Source organism: Epinephelus fuscoguttatus, linkage group LG13 (assembly GCF_011397635.1).
Source record: "Epinephelus fuscoguttatus linkage group LG13, E.fuscoguttatus.final_Chr_v1".
Classification (NCBI taxonomy): Eukaryota; Metazoa; Chordata; class Actinopteri; order Perciformes; family Serranidae; genus Epinephelus; species Epinephelus fuscoguttatus.
In genome coordinates this window covers 6,095,316-6,114,792 of record NC_064764.1, presented here as the reverse complement: position 1 = coordinate 6,114,792, position 19,477 = coordinate 6,095,316, and the positions used below count along the sequence as shown (strand labels likewise).

Genomic DNA, 19,477 nt, shown 5'->3' with positions numbered 1-19,477 from the left:
ACTGATATTTTCTCTCTATCCCACAGCTTTATATATTTGAAAACAACATTTACTACCAAACAGATGTTCAGAGTAGCTCATGGAGACTCACGTCTTCTGGACAGGAGGGGATGATCTTCAACGGCATCACAGACTGGCTGTATGAGGGTAAGTGAGAGAATACTGAGTTATAAAACCTGGCACAAAGGTCAAGTTGAAAGACAGACAGAATAACTCAGATGCTGCCTCCAGAATCTCACATTCTTCTATCTGAGGAAAGCATGTGCGTATAAGGCTTGTTATTTTAACAATGGAAGTGGGCTTTGTGTCGACTGTGACATAGGAAAAGAATGTGTCTGAACATGAGTACCATTTTATAGGACAAATAACAAATGTCTAGTTCAACATAAATTTAGATTTACTGGACAGATGTCTCTGGTGGCTGTATTTATTATGACCCTTGTCTGTCAGGATAGGTAATGTGACATGGTTATTACTGCTGTGAAAGCCTTATTGGGGAAGGTTGGGGTGGATGTATGAGTCAAATAGATGTGTATGCAGGAGACTACTGTTAACACACTGTTTCAAATGAACAGTCTGTTCACCATGATAATGATTTTTTCCTAATTCTTAATCAAGAGGTTTTAGTGCACAAATCTAGCCAAACTCTCACAGTAAGAAAACAGCTAAAATAATGATTTTGCAAGAGTCATATGGGATCAGTACTGTTGCTGATCATAAAATGATGCTATCATACTTTTTCTGTAAACCACGGTTATGTTACATTGTGCATTTCATATTTATGACATATTTTAGGCAATATAACACTTGAGGGTAGGCTTTATTGACATTATTGGCAGTGTCAACAATAGGGGTGTCCCCGACTAAGAATTTTCATAGTTGAATCTGATTTGACAGTTTTTTTGTTTTGGCCGACTAATCGTCGAATCATGTTGTTTTCCTCCTCATTGATTAATGAGCTCATTTGCGTCAGTTTCCGCTCCAGAGAAAAGAGCTTAAACACCCAAATAAACAAATTTAATTCTTCAGTTGGCATAATAAGATAATAATAATAAAAGTAAAAGGGTTATCATTTCATCTTTATCTTTTATTCCTTTCACTTCATCAAGGTATGATGCTCTAGATGAGCACAGACGGGCTGCAGCCTCATCCATGTCTTTAACAGGAGTCGTTTCTGACTCGTCAGAACTTGCCATTTCATTCACAAATAAACATCCACAAACATCATCAAATGGTTTAGAAACAGTTTTCCTTCTTTCTGACTTCAAGTTACTTCATTAATCAACTCAGGTTCGAACAAGTTCATCCACACGGACCGTGCGTCACCGCTCTCAATTGTTTGGCCACGTCGATAAAAAAGTAACGAAATAAAAAATCAGTCTACTGATTAAACGCATGCATCATTTTCAGTATTTTTTATTAACAGAAACTAAGGCTGATGTTTGTATCAAAATAGGCTATATATCATGAATTACTAGAAAACAAATACATTCTATGTCAAATCAAGATGTTCAGCAGCAGTGAGCACCCTCATATAGTCAGAATGGTACGGTCTTGTTTCATAACCACATTTTGCGACGATTCAACGGCGAGACCGGCAGTCAAATCAGACTTCTCCGAATTGAATCATCGAATCATCGACTATTCGGGGTCACCCCTAGTCAACAATGACAGTAGAGCTCACCCTGAAGTGTAATATTGCAATTATGAAACAGTTATCAACAAAATCAAAGATATAATCAAAATGTATTCATATTGTGGGGCAATTTGCTCTCAAAATTAAAACTTTTTGCTTGTGTTATCAACAGAATAACATGGGGTCTGACAAAATAAGTGGAAAACAATTCAGATGGACATTTTTACAGTCGTACCAATCGCATTAGGAAACACAGCAATCTCATAAAATGCTCTCTTAATAATCATGGTTTGCTGAGCATCATTACATGGAAATTGTATGTACTGACGAGAAAGGGACTTGATGGCTGCCAACACTGCTGGCATCGTTCTGCTGATGGTTGGCTGTGATATACCATACGTAAGCTCCTGCTGACAAGTCCTGGTGGCCAAAAAACCCAATGTAGTGAGCACCTGCGCTGGCACAGGTACAGCACTTGAGCACCGTGTTTCTCTCCTTAACTGAGGCCCTAAATTGTAGCATAATTCAGGAGGAGCCTTGGGAGGTGAAAGCAACTTAAAAGCTACTCATCACCATCCATTAAGAGCTCTCTATGGTCCCAAAAACACTATTTCACGTCTTATGGGCGCGTAGTGGTCTTTCAATAGAATCAGATCTGCTATTGCTGAGAACTGATGATTGTCAAAGTTCTTGTTTAAATAGGTGACTGAATAAGCATTCAACCTATCACACTGCAGGTTGGTTAGCCCAACCACAATTGCTTCATTGCTCAATAACTGCTTGTAATATGTCACCAGTAGCCTATATAATAAATAAATTAAGTTCATACTGACTCTAACTTCTCTACACAAATTCAGACCTGTCATGAAAATTTGATCATAGTCTCCAGTGGATGCCTAGTTTTCTGTTGTAGGCTTGTTTCATAAATGAGGGCCAGAGTGTAAAGTCTTTTCTGTGGGCTTCCATCTATTCAGTTTTTTTTTGTTTGTTTGTTTTTGTTTAAATGAGCTAAGGCGCATTGAGCACCTAACATTTTAAGCAGCTCATATTATTTTCAATAAAATAATTTGACCAAGTTTTCCACAATCAGTCAGTCATTTATTTGACCAGCTCCACTGAGCTCCACTCTCATATTTGAGTTCTCTTTGTTTTCCAGAGGAGGTGTTGCTCACACAGGTGGCCCACTGGTGGTCACCTGACGGCTCCAGACTGGCCTACCTCACCTTCAATGATTCCCTGGTTCCCAACATGCTGCTGCCCCGTTTCACAGGCTCTCTTTACCCCAGGGGGAAGGAGTACCCTTATCCAAAGGTAAAACTCCAGTTTTTGCTCCAGAATACAAATCACCTCTCAATAACACTGGGTTATGACGTATAATGTTACAACGCTGATTTTTGGATATTAGTGCTGAATTGATAAAGATTGTTCCAGTTACCTGTTCACAGTACTAGAACATCCTTGAGCTTAGCTTACACTGTAGAACATCCCTTACAACCTTAGTCTACTATATCTGGCAACTCTATTGTGTCAAACCAAGGCTATTAATAATAAAACTGCAAGCTCTCTGTTTTGGTTTTTCCATAACGGTTAGTGAGTCCTGATCTCGTTTAATTTATGTTACAGTGACTTGCTTCCTTTGAAGAGCAATGTCTGTAGGGATTTGTGGCACTGGGAGGGATTGGAATATGATATGCTTTCGTAAGGCACCTTAACACATCTCCCATCCTTTGATGTGGATGTTTAGCGTATCAAATGCCTCTCAGATGGGAGATGGGTTGTGGAAAAGTGGTGGAATGAGGGTCATGAGGTTGAGGGCACCCTCATTTGTCAGTTCAGATCCATAGATGGGGGGAGGGGGTTAGGATAGAAAGGCATCTAATTAATGAAGCACTGCACTTGATCTTAGCTTTGCTCACACAGTGTGTGAAAATTGTATATACACACACACACACACACACACACACACACACACACACACACACACACACACACACACGCAATGAGTCTTAACTTGAATCCTTGAGTGGGGTCAGTGCTATAATATTGTGGGACTAAATGAAGCAGAAATCTAATTGCCTTCTCTTTCCCTTTGTCTGTAACCATTCTGAGGCTGTGTAACAGCCTGACAGTCATACTTCTGCTCCAGTCACTGGGGGCTAAATTTGTGTGGGTATCTCTTTGTGAGTCAATACACAGTAGAAGTTACACCCTTGGGAGTATTCTTCATGGCTATCATGTGTCTGTGCTTAAGGAAAAACCTCATTACTGTTAGAATCCCAGCAGTATTCAGATTCACAGTGACAAACTCTGCCATATTACAGCCTTACCCATACCAATATCACTGTAGTTATACGAGAATAAAAAGATGCAAGTCTTCAGTCCTGCTAGCTGATCTGAGACTGTACTAAGACAAAGCACAAAAACAAAAAGACAGCATTGTGTACATTGTGTATTGTGAATACAACATTTGAACAGTAAACTCTCTATTGCATTGCAATTTCTTTTGGCAAATCTGCTAACATATATGTCAACATCAGCTGTGATAAGCCAATATGAGAGCTAATGACTGATTTCAAATAATTTTTTAAAATCTATTTATTTTTTTTTTTCAGCTATGTGTGGTGGCTGGTCAAAGGTCATTTTTGGGAAGATTGACTGTTAACAGTTTGAATGTTGTATGGTTGCAGTGCAAGTAGGATTAGAATAGAATAGACAGATAAATGAATAAAACAATTCCACTAAATGCCCAAATACTAATTGCTGAACATTCAGTTAGGACGAGATGTGGAGCAAAATGTAAAAGCTTAACTTTACAATGGTAAATAGTAGATAATAGAGCTATTCCAAGAAGCCTTTATACGTTCGCAAGAGCTGAAAGTGAAGAATACAAGAATAGTTGTAGAATAGTAGAATAATAATCAGTAGTGATATGGAAGTAAGCATACGTGTGGAATATATATTGTCATCTTTTTGATACCTTGGTCATGCTGTATCTTTGAGATTCCCCTTATCATGTAGACTAATGAGCTCTATTTTCAAGGAAGCTTTAATTAAAGGCAAATGACTCACTTGTCTCAGGGTGTGCAGTGCACAGCATACAGCAGCACAGTTTGTTCTTTACATGTTTCATATTCTCATTATGATGTTTGTTCAAGTCCTACTGGCATTGTTCAGTGTAGCAGCATATAAAAATAAAAGCAAGTGCAGCCTGTTGCTCAGTGCTTATTGTTGTCACTTCAGTGCATGCAGTGCATCATGGATATTACACAGAATTTGATACGGCCTGTGAATGCAATTGCACATTTGTACTGTTTTTATTGTAGATGGGACAGATCAATCCCATTGTCAGACTCTATGTCGTCACACTGGATGGCAGCTCTGTAACAACTGAACTGAGACCTCCTGACAGTCTTGAAAAGAGGTATGATTTCAACACAGTTTTTTAGGACCTTTATTTTAGGATTTTCAATAGTCAACAAACACCTAGTAGCCTGCATTACTCAAACAGTGCAGTGATGAATATCTTCACAAATAGAGTAAAAAAAAAAAAAAAAAGTTTTAGGATGTATACAGGACTAGTAAAATAACATACATGTACACAGCGATAGAGGGTATACTGTTACACTGTCAGTCCATTACAATCCACTACACTTGAGGTACTCTGGAACAGCACTCAAAATTCTGACAAATATGTGAGTCTTATCCTCATAACAGAACTTTAAATGGATAGTTCAGATTTTTTGAAGTGGCGTTTTATGCAGTACTTATCCATAGTCAATATATTACCTGGAGTCAATGTCAGTCAGCACACCCCCAGTTTGGAGAAGCAGGCTAGACTGCTGACATGGAAGCTAAGCAATGTACTGCTGCAGCAATAAAACCTCTTTTAGCCACCCAAAAAAGTTCCACCTAAAAAAAAAAAAAAAAAAAATCAATAACAGTTTATTTGTATGTAATATTGAGGGTATTCTCACTGCTTTACTTTTAATGATTACAGTTCCACATATATGCTCTTGTCAAAGCCACCAGAATTCAGTGACAAAAACAGTCATTTTAGCTCTCTAAACAGGAGAGCTGCTGGTCTAATGCTGCCTCGATCAGTTAGTTTGTTTTTGATAATGTGTGACTTTGGTGAATCGGAACTAACCCTTTAAATGCCAAAGTCATACAATAACAGAAACAAAATAACTATTCAGGGCAGCAGTAAACCAGCAGCTCCTGTTTTCAGCAATGTTAAATCACTGTTTACTAAATGGAGTCTGGCTTTGACTTTGAAGAGCACGATTCATTTTCCAGTTAGAAATTACTTTATGACATTAAAGTAAAGCAGTGAAAATATTCTAAATATAGCGTTCACTTACACTGATATTGATTTTTTTAGGTGGGATTTATTTTTAGGTGGCCAAATACATTTTATTGCTGACCCCACCAAAGCAGTAGATCAGTACCCTATACAACCCCACTTAATGAAATCTGAACTATCCCTTTAACCCTTTAAGTACAGTACTTTTATCAAGTCTCTTATCCACACATGTTGGGACACAGTTTGACTTCCACATAAATAGAATGTTATTTACTACTTACTTGCTTACTACTTACTATTTATTTTCCCTAGTGAGTACTACATCACCATGGTGAAGTGGGCGACACAAGGCAGGCTGAGTGTGCGTTGGGTGAATCGAGCTCAAAACATGTCAATACTTTCTCTGTGTGACGTCACAACAGGTGACTGCACAAAGGTAAAATACTTTTTGTGGATAATTCTTCAGCCTCTACGATGAACTTACAGAAGTATTCCATACTAACTCAATCTTTCCAACTCAGAGACACGTGATGACATCAGAGAAGTGGCTTGATCGTCAGGTGAGTGCATCAGTCCAGAGAGGCTTCATTATCTTCATTTCTAAGCCAATCAATAAACTGTAAAAGAAAAACTCCACCTTTTCATATAAAAGCTGGTAAATCTAAAATCTAAAATAATGGACACAAAGACAAGCCAATTATTAATAATTCATTAATTAATTGTAATTACTTGTACTATAATGTGTCATGTGGTAAAGTTAGCGTTGTTTGTATTTCTACAGCACTAATTCAATGAGTACAACAACACTGCATTCACCAATCTGCTGCTCTGACATACTCTTATTAAAAGAAATACTGACATACTTATTCACTATTTCCAATTTCCAATTTTTATTAATTACTGTTTTGCTACTGTCAATGGAATGTAACACTTCCTGCAGATAATTGGATTCAAACTCCAACTTGACAGAAAAAAAAATAAAATTAATAGAATTTTTTAAAAAAAAACAGTGTAGAAGTGGTAGGAGATAAGTGGTGAATAAAAAACTCTCAAGAGGAAAAATGCCCAACAGTAAGTAGAGTGGTGAGTATGACCTGACTGGTGTTGTACTGATGGAATAAGTGTCACTGAAATGCACACTATGCCCAGTTTATCAAAAGAAGTACACATAGACGAAGTTAACGCTACTTTAACAGTTAACAACATCAACAGCAATTCATGTCATCGTGTCATCATGTGACGTGACGTGACGTGACGTGATGTGACAACACTATGTCATGATGTGACATGAGTAAAGGTAACTCAACACTGACATTTGGTTTCACATGGGACAAGATGCCTGGTCTCACGGATCAAAGTCTTGTGTTTGATCTATTTACCACCCTGACCACCTTCCCTACGTGGACTTTGTCACCTTTTACACTACATCACCTTACTTCCTTGCGTGCTTCAGTCACATGACGGAGAACAGTCTACAGTGCATAAGTCACTTCATCACAGCATCCTGGCTCATGATTATGTGGGTAATAGGTTTTCAGATGTCGATAACAAATGTACTTCATGTAAGACTAAACTAGAAATTATAATACATCTGTTTTATTGGTTGCATTTGGTTTTAGAACGACTTTGAAAATTCCATATTGTATAAAACACAACATTAAATTATTGAAGGCAAAAATATTATCATGTACTTTAAATGTGATGATAACCAATGAGTTTCTTTATGTTGGTTAGCTAACAGCTCACACAGACAGACAGACTTTTCCATGCAACAAAACATATTTTTTTTCTAACCTGACACCCTTACACACCGGAGCTCACACACATAGATTCTCTAATTTTACACTCAGAGAGGGGGCTTAAGGTTCCCTCCTCACAAGTTCCTGTTGTTCTTCTGACCAAAATGTGCTCAGAAGACTTCCCTCTGAGGACACCTTTGATTTGGCCATCTTCTTTGCAGTTATCTCTGTCATCATCCACTTTGTCATCACTCTTAAAATTGTAACACATTAGAAATCCATGTCAGTAGCTAATATTCACTAGGAAATATTTGTTTGATGAAGTCTGTCAGATAAAAGATTCGAATTTTTATTTATCCTTTTATTTCATAATGATTTTTAATATCATAATTCATAATTTATTGTTATAACTATTACTCTCTTTCTTTACAGTATATTAGTGTCATTGATTGTACATTCTTATAACTAAATTTAAAAAATGATTGTGTGGGTTATACACAAATTATATTGCATTAGGTATAAGTACAAAAAGTAAATGAGAACCGCTTCGAGTATAATACAGTTTATTTGTAAAGCAGGATACATTAGCAATGCAAGTTTGTCTGTAATACAGGCCTGTTTCAAATAAAAGCCTGTCACTGCCACTGGGAAATTTACAGTGTAGAAAAATACTTCTAAAATGGCAAATTATTTCAGACCACAACAACCTACTGACTTTCTAAACATAACTGTTAGCTAAAACATGTTTTACAGGAGAAATGTCTCTGATCCTATCAGTCAGTGCTCATATCTTGGTCTTTTCTGATGGTTTTTTTTTCTCCTGTTCTAATCGCTTGGTGTTCCACATGGCAACAGCTATAAATAGTAATGTTTGTTTACTGTTTGTCTCTTTTCCTAGAATGAGGAGCCAGTATTTTCCAAGGACTGCACAACATTCTTCATCACTATGCCCTTGAAACACGGTGGCCGCGGGACATTCAACCATATCACCATGATCTCTAACCAAGTAAAACTATTAGAAACTTTTAATACAATGAATACATTTAGGTTGGTGCTTTCACTGTTTAAATTAAACTTCTTGTGTCTGTTTTTTTTTTCTTTTAGTCTTCTTATCAGTCCTATGGGCCTTCCAATTATTCATACTGCTCACATGATTCCATTTTGAACTCTCATCATTTTAAATGATATTCTAACTACATTTCCTGAAACACCAGAGAATTAAGAATATACTAAGTTGAATAAATTAAGGAGAGTGTTGTACAGTAGCTGCACTGGAGGCGCTGGGTTTTGGGCCAGATTAATTCAGGTTCTGTGGAGATAATAAGTGGAACAAAAGTTGTAGATTGAAAGTCAGGCCTCAGGAAAAAAAATAAAACAACTTGACACGAGAGCTCTCCTTTAAGACCACGAACGTATGTCTGGTCATGTTAACATGCTTTGTCTGCTCTGCTGTGTTGTGTTCTTTCTTGTGCTTCTCAGTCTGAGGGCCAAGAGGTCAACCTCCGCCACTTGACCTCAGGAAGCTGGGAAGTCTCTCAAATTCTGGCCTATGATGAGAGCACAAATTCAGTGTAAGCCTATTGACACACAGTATTAACACCATACATTGTGATATGTGATACCATACAATATGACCTCTTGAATAACAGGTTTATTATTGGTTTTCAGTTATTTCCTAAGTACAGAGGAAGGCTCAACACAACGGCAATTTTACAGGTACAGGTACCATTTCAATAATTAACTTTAATGTAGACATAGAAAAAGCACCTTCACTGATTAAGGAATAGTTTTAAGTTTTGGGGAAATGGACTTATTTGCTTTCTTGCAGAGTTAGATTGACACCACTCTTGTGTCCGTATATTCCCATTGCAAATTATGTGTTCAAATTAGAGAACAGAATGTCTTAATTTTGTAATTTTGGCTATAATAAGCAAATGTAATAGCTGTATCCACTCAAGTGTGTCATGAAGCTCCATAGTTAAGTTTCCATTAAAATGTGCTACAAATTTCAACCAAAATTTCGCCCACTACTGGTATGTGAATATTAGGAATTGGTTCATCGAGATTAAAAGCTGGTGGTGCCAGGTCCAAACCACTGGAGAAAAAGGGGCATCAGGAATTCACATAATCAAATCAAGAGCAGCAAAATCTGAAACCTTAGAAAACTAATCACTTTTTTATGTATTCATTTGAGAAAGGTTGCAGTCTCTTCATCACTCCACACACATCTGATGTTTTTGTCATCTCCTCAGTTGAGCGGCAGCTTCAGTGGACCCTTAAGTCACATGTTTATTCTTTATTAAAGGAACTGTTCAGCTCAAACTCAAAAGTGCATATTTTTACTTGTACCTGTAGTGCTATTTATTAGTCTAGATTGTTTTGGTGTGAGTTGCCGAGTGTTGGAAATATCAGCCATAGAGATGTCTGCCTTCTCTCCACTATAATGGTACAAGATGGCACTCAGCTTGTGAGACTCAAAGTGCCAAAAAATACATTTGAAAAACTCAGCTACACCCAAGAACTATTAATGTGCAGAAGGCAGCATTTATCTACCACCGAGCTCAGGTCACGTTACAGCTCAGCTGAGGTTGATGCCATTAATGTTTACATTTCACGCTGTCACAAGCATAAGCCTTTCATCCAAGAGTAGATGCACACTTCCTTCTGCGGGCTGATTCAGTTGGCAGGTGTAGTCTGGCATACATGACACTGCTCACAACAAGGTCTGTGTATTATCTGAAGTAATCGAGTTGTGATTTCTTGAAAGAGACATTACTGTTGAGTTTTTCTAAAACTAGAAAAAAAGGCACTTTGAGCACCATGAGCCGAGTGGCATCTACTGTATATCCATTATATTGGAGAAGGCAGACATCTCTAGGCCGATATCTCCAACACTCAGTCACTCACACCAAAGCAATCTAGACTGATGAATAGCACTACAGGTAAGAGTTGAAATATGTATTTTGATTTGGGGTGAACTGTCCCTTTTCAATGTATTTTCATAAAGTGGTTTGTATGATATCCCTCGAATTAGCGCCCCACAAATGTCGTTTCTTCCTCAACGCACAGTTACATAATTAACACAAACTTACTGTGGTTAGGTTTAGGAAATTTAACATGGTAAGGACATACTCTAAAATGACTCAAAGTTTACTCAAAGTTCACATGGTTCCAAATATGCATTTCCAGGGGAAATTCTGCATTTTCATGGCCTGTCCACCACCCCAACCTGCATCCCTCACAACCGCTCAGGACAGCCTTTCAAAATACATGTTTATGAGACCAGCCTGCCCTTTTGGAGGATTTTCCACCTGTATTGGACAGATGACAGTGTATAGGTAGTGTGGAAATGGGGGAGAAATTCAGATGGGTATGCAACAATGGTCCAAAGACTGGAATTTAACCAGGGATATTGCAGTTAACACATTCTCACTCCAGCCTCGTCACATTTTGACTTTTAGTCATGGACCTCCAATGTCCAGATAAGACGTACAAGGTACCCTGGATGCATTGGTTGTTGATGTTCTGGGATGCCCTGTAAAGTTCTGCCTGTATATGCATTGACTTTTTTTCAAAAAAGTCAGTGGTTGTTGGACCCATCCACAACTCCACCTCCCTGCCCCAGTTGGACTTCTGCCGCCTTAACTTTTATTGTTGTCAGGCCTCGTTTCCTGACACCACTGTATGCTATTAAACAATGACGGTGACCGGTACATATTATGCTGCTGTGAAAGGATGGCTTTTTTCGTCAGTAAGTGACACAGGGAGTCACTGACCAAGTGCCAGACTTTGGAGTGAGTCAAGTTTGATGTGGCAGGCTCTGTAGGCATTTGGCTGCCAAGGCACTCCAACATGTTGTATTTTACAATAAAATAACAAACAACTTAGCAAGACAATAAGAATATCTTCAGTACTTCAAATCTGGTATTACCACCAAGGTTTTTCTTTAAGAAGAAATCATTAATAGCTCTGCAAAAACAGGGATGGAAACCCTTTTAATGAATTTATAGTGTTACACATATTAATTGCAACATTTTATTTTCTCTTTGATTTTGTATTTGTCTGCAGGCTAGAGACACATTGACTGTATTTCAAAGGTTGTAGCATATCACATCAACTTTTTTGTCCTCACATACTTCCTCAGAGTCTCCACTGCTGATCCATTTCGTAAAGAGTGTCTCACATGCTCCCTCTTCAAATCAAAGTGCACCTACTATGACGCTCTTCTCAGCCCAAACTATCAACATGTTCTTCTCAGCTGCAAAGGTAACACCTCATCTTGGCCAAAACAGCAACATCAAAACTGATCTTGAATCTTTATAGCTCTTTGTTCATTGCCATTTCACACATTTGACAACAATGTTGTTAGAAAGGTTATTTCATTGTTAAATAACTTGTGTTCAGTTTTTTTTTTTATCTCAATCTTCCATCTTTGTTAAATCAAGTCACTGTTTATTAATGCGAGCTGAGACATTAAAAACAAATGCTGCTACTCACTGAGATATTTATCTTAACAGTATGTACTTTTGTAGTGTAAGAATATGATTACTGATAACTCACAGTAAGCACATAGAAAAAAAACGAACTGGATCATTCCATGGAGTCTTACATTTACTTGTCAGCCTATAACCACATTAATTTATGATGTGATTTTATATTAAATTCTTTACTTATTTATTTTCTTTTTGGTCTCTTAATGGTTAACTTCAGCATTTTCCAACCTGGACCCTATTCTCCCATGTTTTTGTGTCTAAGGGTGTTTTCCCATTTAGTCCTTTTTAAACAAACTGAACTCAGTCCTTTTAAAGTGCACCAAAAAATGGACCGACAGAAAGGGGACTCAGTTCTTTTTGTGTTCACTTTGTCAGTTGATATGAAAAAGGACTCAGTTCTCTCTCTAGTCACTTCAGCTCTGATGGGGCCTCAGTCCTCTTTCTGTTTTTGACTAATGGAAACAACAGTTATTGAAGCTGGTCCAATATTGAGACAGTGGTAAAACCTGCTGCAGTGTTATCCTTGCTGGCAACTGAGCACCGTTATTTTACATCTACTAAAAGTGCTTATGTTTATGCTTAGGCTCAGGTTGTTATTAGCATTGTCTGACAACATTATGGAAAAGACCCTACAGAGACAGACCTTTTGTTAAAGTGTAAGATTCTTTTTGTTTAACCAGAGACAGCCTGAAATCACCAAGCGTCCCAGACTTCTTTTGGATAAGCAGTAATTATAGCCTGGATAAAGCCAGCATATTTTCATCTTGAATTGGGTGAATTAAGGGTTTGGGGAGACAAACCAGGATGACCATTTTATTTTGCCTCTGCTGACACTGAATGGAGTTAGTTTTATGATGGTAAAATTACACTTTATTTAAAGTCAGTCTGGTGGGTTTGATGATGGCCACTTTGGGGCCTTTTCTGGCTAAATAGAAATAATCTTACTCTTTAGCAAAGAGGTCTGTCACTGTAGGGTCCATTTCCATAATGTTGTCAGACACATAACAGAATAACAATCTGAGCCTTTCAGTGGCAAAAAACAAGCGCTTTTAGTGGACGTACGTTGACGGTGATTAGTTGCGTTCAGGGATTACATTGCTGCCTGTTTTGCCACAGCTGGCTGTGTTGGTCACACTCAGTACTGGGTCAATTTCAGAAATTGTTGTTTACATTCGTCAAAATATTGTAAATGTCATAAAACTTTAGAGTATCATGTTGTGTGGACGATAACATTACTATGTTTTCAGAATTTGGGTTTTTGTTCTTCATACCTCACGACTAAGAGCTCATTTATACTCCACCTTAAACACTGAGACAGACTGATCCTTCTGTCCATACTCTGCAATTATTTCCTTCGTATTTGTATATGTTTTCTGAAAGCGTATGAACACAGATGAGACAGAGCAGTACCACTGGAAAACAAGGAGGCAGTGTAGTGTAGTGACAGAACAAATTGGTATAATATAATAATGTATCGCAATATATAGTGAAAAAATAGTGAGAAGAATTTTCTGTCAGCATGTTGGGATGTATTTAAAAGCAGACCACCAGCGTCTACAATGCTGCCTCTGTTTAAAGGTACAATATTACCACCTACTCCGCCACAACCTCGTGTTGTTGTGTGAAACTTTTGACTCCACCCTCTATTGCCATCAATTAGCTGCATCTATGCCATCATAAAAGACAGAGTGTGAGAGCAGTAATGTTTATAATCAGGGTTCCTACACAAGTATGGAAAGTATGGAAAAGAATGGAAATAAATTTGATCAATTTCCAGGTATTAAAAAGTATGGAAAATGAAAAATAAAGTATGTAAAAATATTTATGTTTCCAGACTATTACCACTGTTCTAAAATACTGTTTTCTAAAATAGAAAATTAGGTATTTCCAAAAATAATTTAATCAATTCGGATCGTGTTTTATGCCGGGCCAAGCACAGTTTGTGTGAGAGCAAATGTCTCAGAAAACATAGCGCCCCTTTTACCTGATTGACAAGTGGTATGTCCAGTCCGCTGCCCCATGGCCCTCCTCCGGCCCCCCAGGTATCAAGTTTCACTCCAACACTGCACCTTCGACAAGAAGATGAGTTTCACGTGGTTCACAATGGGTAGATGCAAGTTTTTGGATGGATGGCTTGACAATACAGTATATAAATACTGGTTGGCCAAGGATTCCCAATTCACACACAGAGCTAGATGCAAGCTTTGTGTGAAATCATTTGACATCACCATCATGGGGGAGAAGGCGATTCTGAGCCACATGAAAGGAAAAAACACCGACGTCTCTTTACTGCATCGCTTGCACCCAGAGTCCCAACCTTTTTGCCTCAGCCCAGACATTGAACTTACCTGAGTTTTTATTTGCATGCCATTATGGTACTTGGCTACAATCGCCTATTAAGAATAATTAAATATGATGTGAAATATGATACACAGATATATTTACTCAGATGTCGCATATTCTCTGGGAAAAAAAAAAACGCAGAGAAGTCTGGAAATTAGGGTATGGAAAATGAGTGATAAATGTCAATACTCTATGCCAAGATGATGGCAGCATGAGATGTATGGTAAAAACTGGACTTTGGTGACTTGACAACACAACTTAAAAGCAACAAAATATAAACGTCATCTATCATCAGTATTCTGCATCAAATTTATGTTGGCATTAATTTTGGCCTAATACTGAATTTTTGTTTACTGTACAAAACTTAACATCTGTGATAAAATGTGATAAAAATGTGTGATAAAGTCCTAACCTAAAGTATTTTTCACCACCAGGTCCAGGAATACCCCAAACTACCCTTCACAAACTAAGTGATTTGAATAGTAAGTACTCTGGCAATGACAAACTGAACCAATTTACTATTTAGACTCTTTCACTCAGTTGCATCAGATATATTTATTCATTATGTTTGGATATAGACTGATTTTCTGAGTGTGCCATTGGTGTCTGCAAAGTGCATTAATCGGTCAACTAATCTTGGGAGATTAAGTCACTGAGGTCATGAGCCATTAAGCCAAAATCCATCAGCAGAGATTTACTTATGACTATTAAAAAAATGGATATGAGGATGCAATTAAGGTTAAGGAGTTAAGTGCTTGAAGTGTTGTTGAGTGTACATCAGAGGCATTCAGAGCAGCGTCTGGGGACTCTGCAGGAGATAAACCATCATTCTCTTTCACTCCAACAGGCCGACAGATTGACGGATGTTGATTATTTCACATTTATTGTGATATTGATTTGGTTAAATTTTATACTGCACCATCTTTCACTTTCTTGACTCTGACTTTAAATATGACTGTTGTGTGTTTGACAATGTATGTGACAGAGTTATAATAATTTTTTCTACAGCTAATGGCAAAGCAGTACATTGAAATGTGTTAAGTTTTACAGAATTTTGTCGAGCTGTTGTTGTATTTCTGCAGGTATGAGTTTTCTTCTAACTAAAGAAATTCTTCTCTTTCTCTTTGTCACTTAACAGAGCACAAGAGTGTGGAAATAAACACAGTATTAAGACATGCACTGATGAACAGAACAATGCCTAAGTGGGAAAGAAGAACTGTACAAATCAACAACTTTGGTATGACTTTGCAGTCATCTTTAACAATGTGCAATATTTGTTCTCTAAATTGCCCTATGTAATCACCATTACCACCACTACTGCAGTGTTTACTTCCTCTCCTTTAATGAGTAAAAAAATGGGGGGATGAACCAACTTTAGGTTAAAATGCTACAGTGTGACCTTTCACATATACCTTGTGTTTCCATGCACACAATTAACTGGGTTACTTTGAGAAATCAGGTGCACTGTAGTAATCTGGTAACTATAAATTCATGTTTAATTGTTTCTCTTATGCTCCACTTTATTTTGGCAGAATCACTGACTGTGGTAGTGATACAATATACTGCATTCATTTTGGCTCTAAAAATGGCAATTTCAATCAGTGTTTTGGTCAATTAATCGCTTTGGTCTAGACTGAAATATTGGAACTTTTAACTGTTGGATGGATTGCCATGACATTTGGTGCAGACATTTATGTCCCCCTCATGATGAAGTTTCATAACTTAGTTGATCCCTTAGTGTGTACCCTTCTGTCATCGTCCAGTCAAAGACCAAAACTTAAGTTTATGGCCAAATACCTGCAAAGCTAATCAAACGGCAAATGTTAATGTGCTAATATGCTAAACTAAGATAGCGAACATAACAAAGAGCACATTAGTGCTGTCAAAGCTTACTGTATTAGCATGCTGACATCAAATGAACACATAAACCCCCACATGATCATTTGTATATCAGGTACTCACCTGTGTTATGTTAAATTCTGGAAGAAAATAGAAGATCCACAAACAGTGAGTATTCTTGATGAATTGAAGTCATTGGGGACCACGTCTAACAACAGCAAAACTATATTAAAACATCTGTTTACAAACTCTCTCACACGACTTGTACAGTATAATCTAGGTCTCATTTATCCAGTCGTCTGCTCAGTACTTCCCAAACACATTCATTTTTGCTAAAACCTTTACATTTAAAACACTTTCCATGAACTATGCAGGCATCCTTCTCATCTGTGCTTGAGACTGTTTACATTGACGTGTCAAATTAGTAAGGTTTTAGCAAAAATGTGTGTGTTTGGGAAGCACTGAGCATGCAACTGAATAAATGAGACTCAGATTATGTTGTAGGAAATGTCTAAGAGTTAGTAAACTTGTTTTGATGTTTTGATATAGTTTTGCTGTTAATAAACGTTGACCCCTATGGCCTCAATTCATAAAGAAGGTACGTCTTTTTTATATTCTTCATTCACCATGAAGGCATGTGAGAAAAACAAAGTTTCCTGAATTCAACATAACACAGGGTGAGTAACTGACATACAAATGATCATTTTGAGGGGTGAAGTATCCCTTTTTACATTTAGCTGTGCCTCACAGAGCCACTAGCATGGCTGTGGGCAGATAATCCTTGATCATACTTCAGTACTGACGTGCTTTGTTTCTATACATACTGCAATGAGGGGTCTGCATAAACATGCACTCTAAAAACACAACGTCGAGCTCCTTTGTTTCTTTTATTAGCCTGAACAACATGAAAAAGTCATAAAAAGAAAACTGTATGAGACTGCTTAATTACAATAGGACCATGGCTGGGAAATACTTTGGATTAAGCCAACAGCCAATCTGCAGTCATGGTGATGATTCCCCTGTCTGATGTCTTTGCCATCCACATGGTTACATGTAAAAAAAAAAAAAAAAAGATTGAAATCCAGTTGCATGTAAACATGGCCAACAAAAAAAATCAGCATTCTCCAGGAGAAATCTAGTTGGAGTCTCTAAAAATCTCTACTCCACTACCAAGAAATCTAGGTTTCTTGTCAACATTGTGTTAAAAGACTGTTACTCCAGTCAGCCAAACTGTAACCTGTTTACTTAAGTGCAAGTAAATGCACTATTGCTGACAGTAGTGATGGTTTCCAGCAAAATATGTGCCCATCAGGCGGACAGTCAAGCTCACTCACATCAGAATGTCACACATGTAAATTCAGGATAAACTCAACAAAGCAAACAGGTGCCAGGCTTTTTTAGCTGATTATGAAACAAGCCTGGATTCAGAAAAGCAGGTGTATATTGTTTCAATTAGAGGGGACAGCTCACCATATGGCTTCCTTTCTCTAATCTGTGTTCAGTGTTAGAGGCAATGTAATACATATTACAAGCCTTTTGAGTGGATGGGCGTCCTGTCATCAAAAGGATGTACACAGGCTTATTTTTCACAGGAACCGCCATGTTATTTTCATGTTTACTTTGGGTATTTGATTACTTTTATTGAGCCTGTTGATTGTTAGTCCTTCAGGTCACAGTGCACATACAGTAGAAGTCAAACTAGACTAGCAGTGCAACTAGACTTGCTGTGCAGCCCTAAAGACAAAACGCTTATTTAATTGGCTTCACCTTGAGTTCTTGGACTCGTTATCATGTCTGATATGCTCACTTATTCTCTACTGACAGTGCTGTCCTGGCTTGTTTGACCTGCTGGCTCGCACCAGTTAACACCTCGAACAACAATACCATGACTGCCTCTTCATTTCAAAGACTCTCACATCACATTATTCAAAGAACTCTTGCCTAAATCAGGAAAATATCATTGAGTCCAGTTGTCTTTGACTTTCTATCGTGATATAGGCCTGCATAAAATGTAGACTACCTTAAGTGAAATAAAACTGCTTACCTACCTTTACTATCATTACTATGACTGATTATAACAGACTTCTTTCATGACTGATGAAGCTACAGTGTTGACCTGACCATGCAGTGTGTTAAGCTTTGATGTTATCAGAAGGATAGACTTACATGCAGTGCATAACAAAATTCCCACTGTGACTCATCTTCACCATCAAAATGCACTCTGGACTGAGTGTTAAGCTGTGAGTTAGAAACGTGTGCAGCAGAAAATGTATTATGTATGAGTACAAATGACATCGTACTAAAGTCATGAAATTCTGTTTTGCAGCACTTCGTCTGGAGTTAATTGTCCCAATAGACTTGGATGAAACACGGGAGCACCCACTTCTACTGATTCTGTATGTAATTTTTTTGTTTATACATTGTTAAACAGTTCAGAATGTTTAGAAATTAAGATGCAAATTTGTGCCTTAAATCAGAGGTTCTCAATCTAAGTCTAGATCCCCAGAAGGCGTCGCAAGATAAATTTAAAGAGTTGATTGTAGATTTACTCATAATGCTTATTTTTTTCAGTCTTCCCTCTAATCTTTACTGTTCTTTCAACGTGTTCTCATCCCAACTTGTCAAATACTGCTGCTTTGTCATTGGACCTAAATGACAACATATGACGTCCTGTGTTAGTTTTGGACATTCACAAACAGCTGCTCAATTTATGCTCATTACATGCATTTTGGCTTTTGTGAAAGCCATAGATTGTTTGACCATTCCACCTTTGTACCCGTCTGCCTGATATGGACTTTCTTGCTCTTTGCACGACAGTAGTTGCCAGCAGAGTCAGAAAGAGCTGCTGCATATTATGCCATCGCAAAAAGTGTCTTCGTGTGTCGGTGTCTGATGCCAACAACCACTGACAAAGCGGCGGTATTTGATGAGTTGCACATCATACTGCTGTGAAAGATGCCCCTACATGTTGGTATATAACAGAGAGATCACTGACAAAGCGGTGGTATTTGACTTGTTTTAAGTGAGAACGGGCTACTTTTACTTGTAAACTACTTCTTAAGGACTATAGAAGTATATATATAAAAGGAAAACTATCAGCCAACGGTTGAACAACTGGTAGATA

At 37.7% G+C, this 19,477-nt stretch overlaps 1 protein-coding gene across 1 annotated transcript in view; it reads left to right on the top strand.

The window, feature by feature from the left end:
* The window catches only part of LOC125899754 (inactive dipeptidyl peptidase 10-like), a 221,979-nt gene that overhangs the window by 190,169 nt on the left and 12,333 nt on the right, over positions 1 to 19,477 (top strand). Inside the window, exons 8-19 of the mRNA XM_049594266.1 lie at positions 27 to 147; positions 2,793 to 2,947; positions 4,960 to 5,057; positions 6,252 to 6,375; positions 6,461 to 6,499; positions 8,577 to 8,684; positions 9,158 to 9,249; positions 9,347 to 9,394; positions 11,823 to 11,944; positions 14,949 to 14,996; positions 15,653 to 15,751; positions 18,680 to 18,749. Of these exons, the coding sequence (XP_049450223.1) occupies positions 27 to 147; positions 2,793 to 2,947; positions 4,960 to 5,057; positions 6,252 to 6,375; positions 6,461 to 6,499; positions 8,577 to 8,684; positions 9,158 to 9,249; positions 9,347 to 9,394; positions 11,823 to 11,944; positions 14,949 to 14,996; positions 15,653 to 15,751; positions 18,680 to 18,749 (1,124 nt within the window). The remainder of the gene's footprint in view (positions 1 to 26; positions 148 to 2,792; positions 2,948 to 4,959; positions 5,058 to 6,251; positions 6,376 to 6,460; positions 6,500 to 8,576; positions 8,685 to 9,157; positions 9,250 to 9,346; positions 9,395 to 11,822; positions 11,945 to 14,948; positions 14,997 to 15,652; positions 15,752 to 18,679; positions 18,750 to 19,477) is intronic.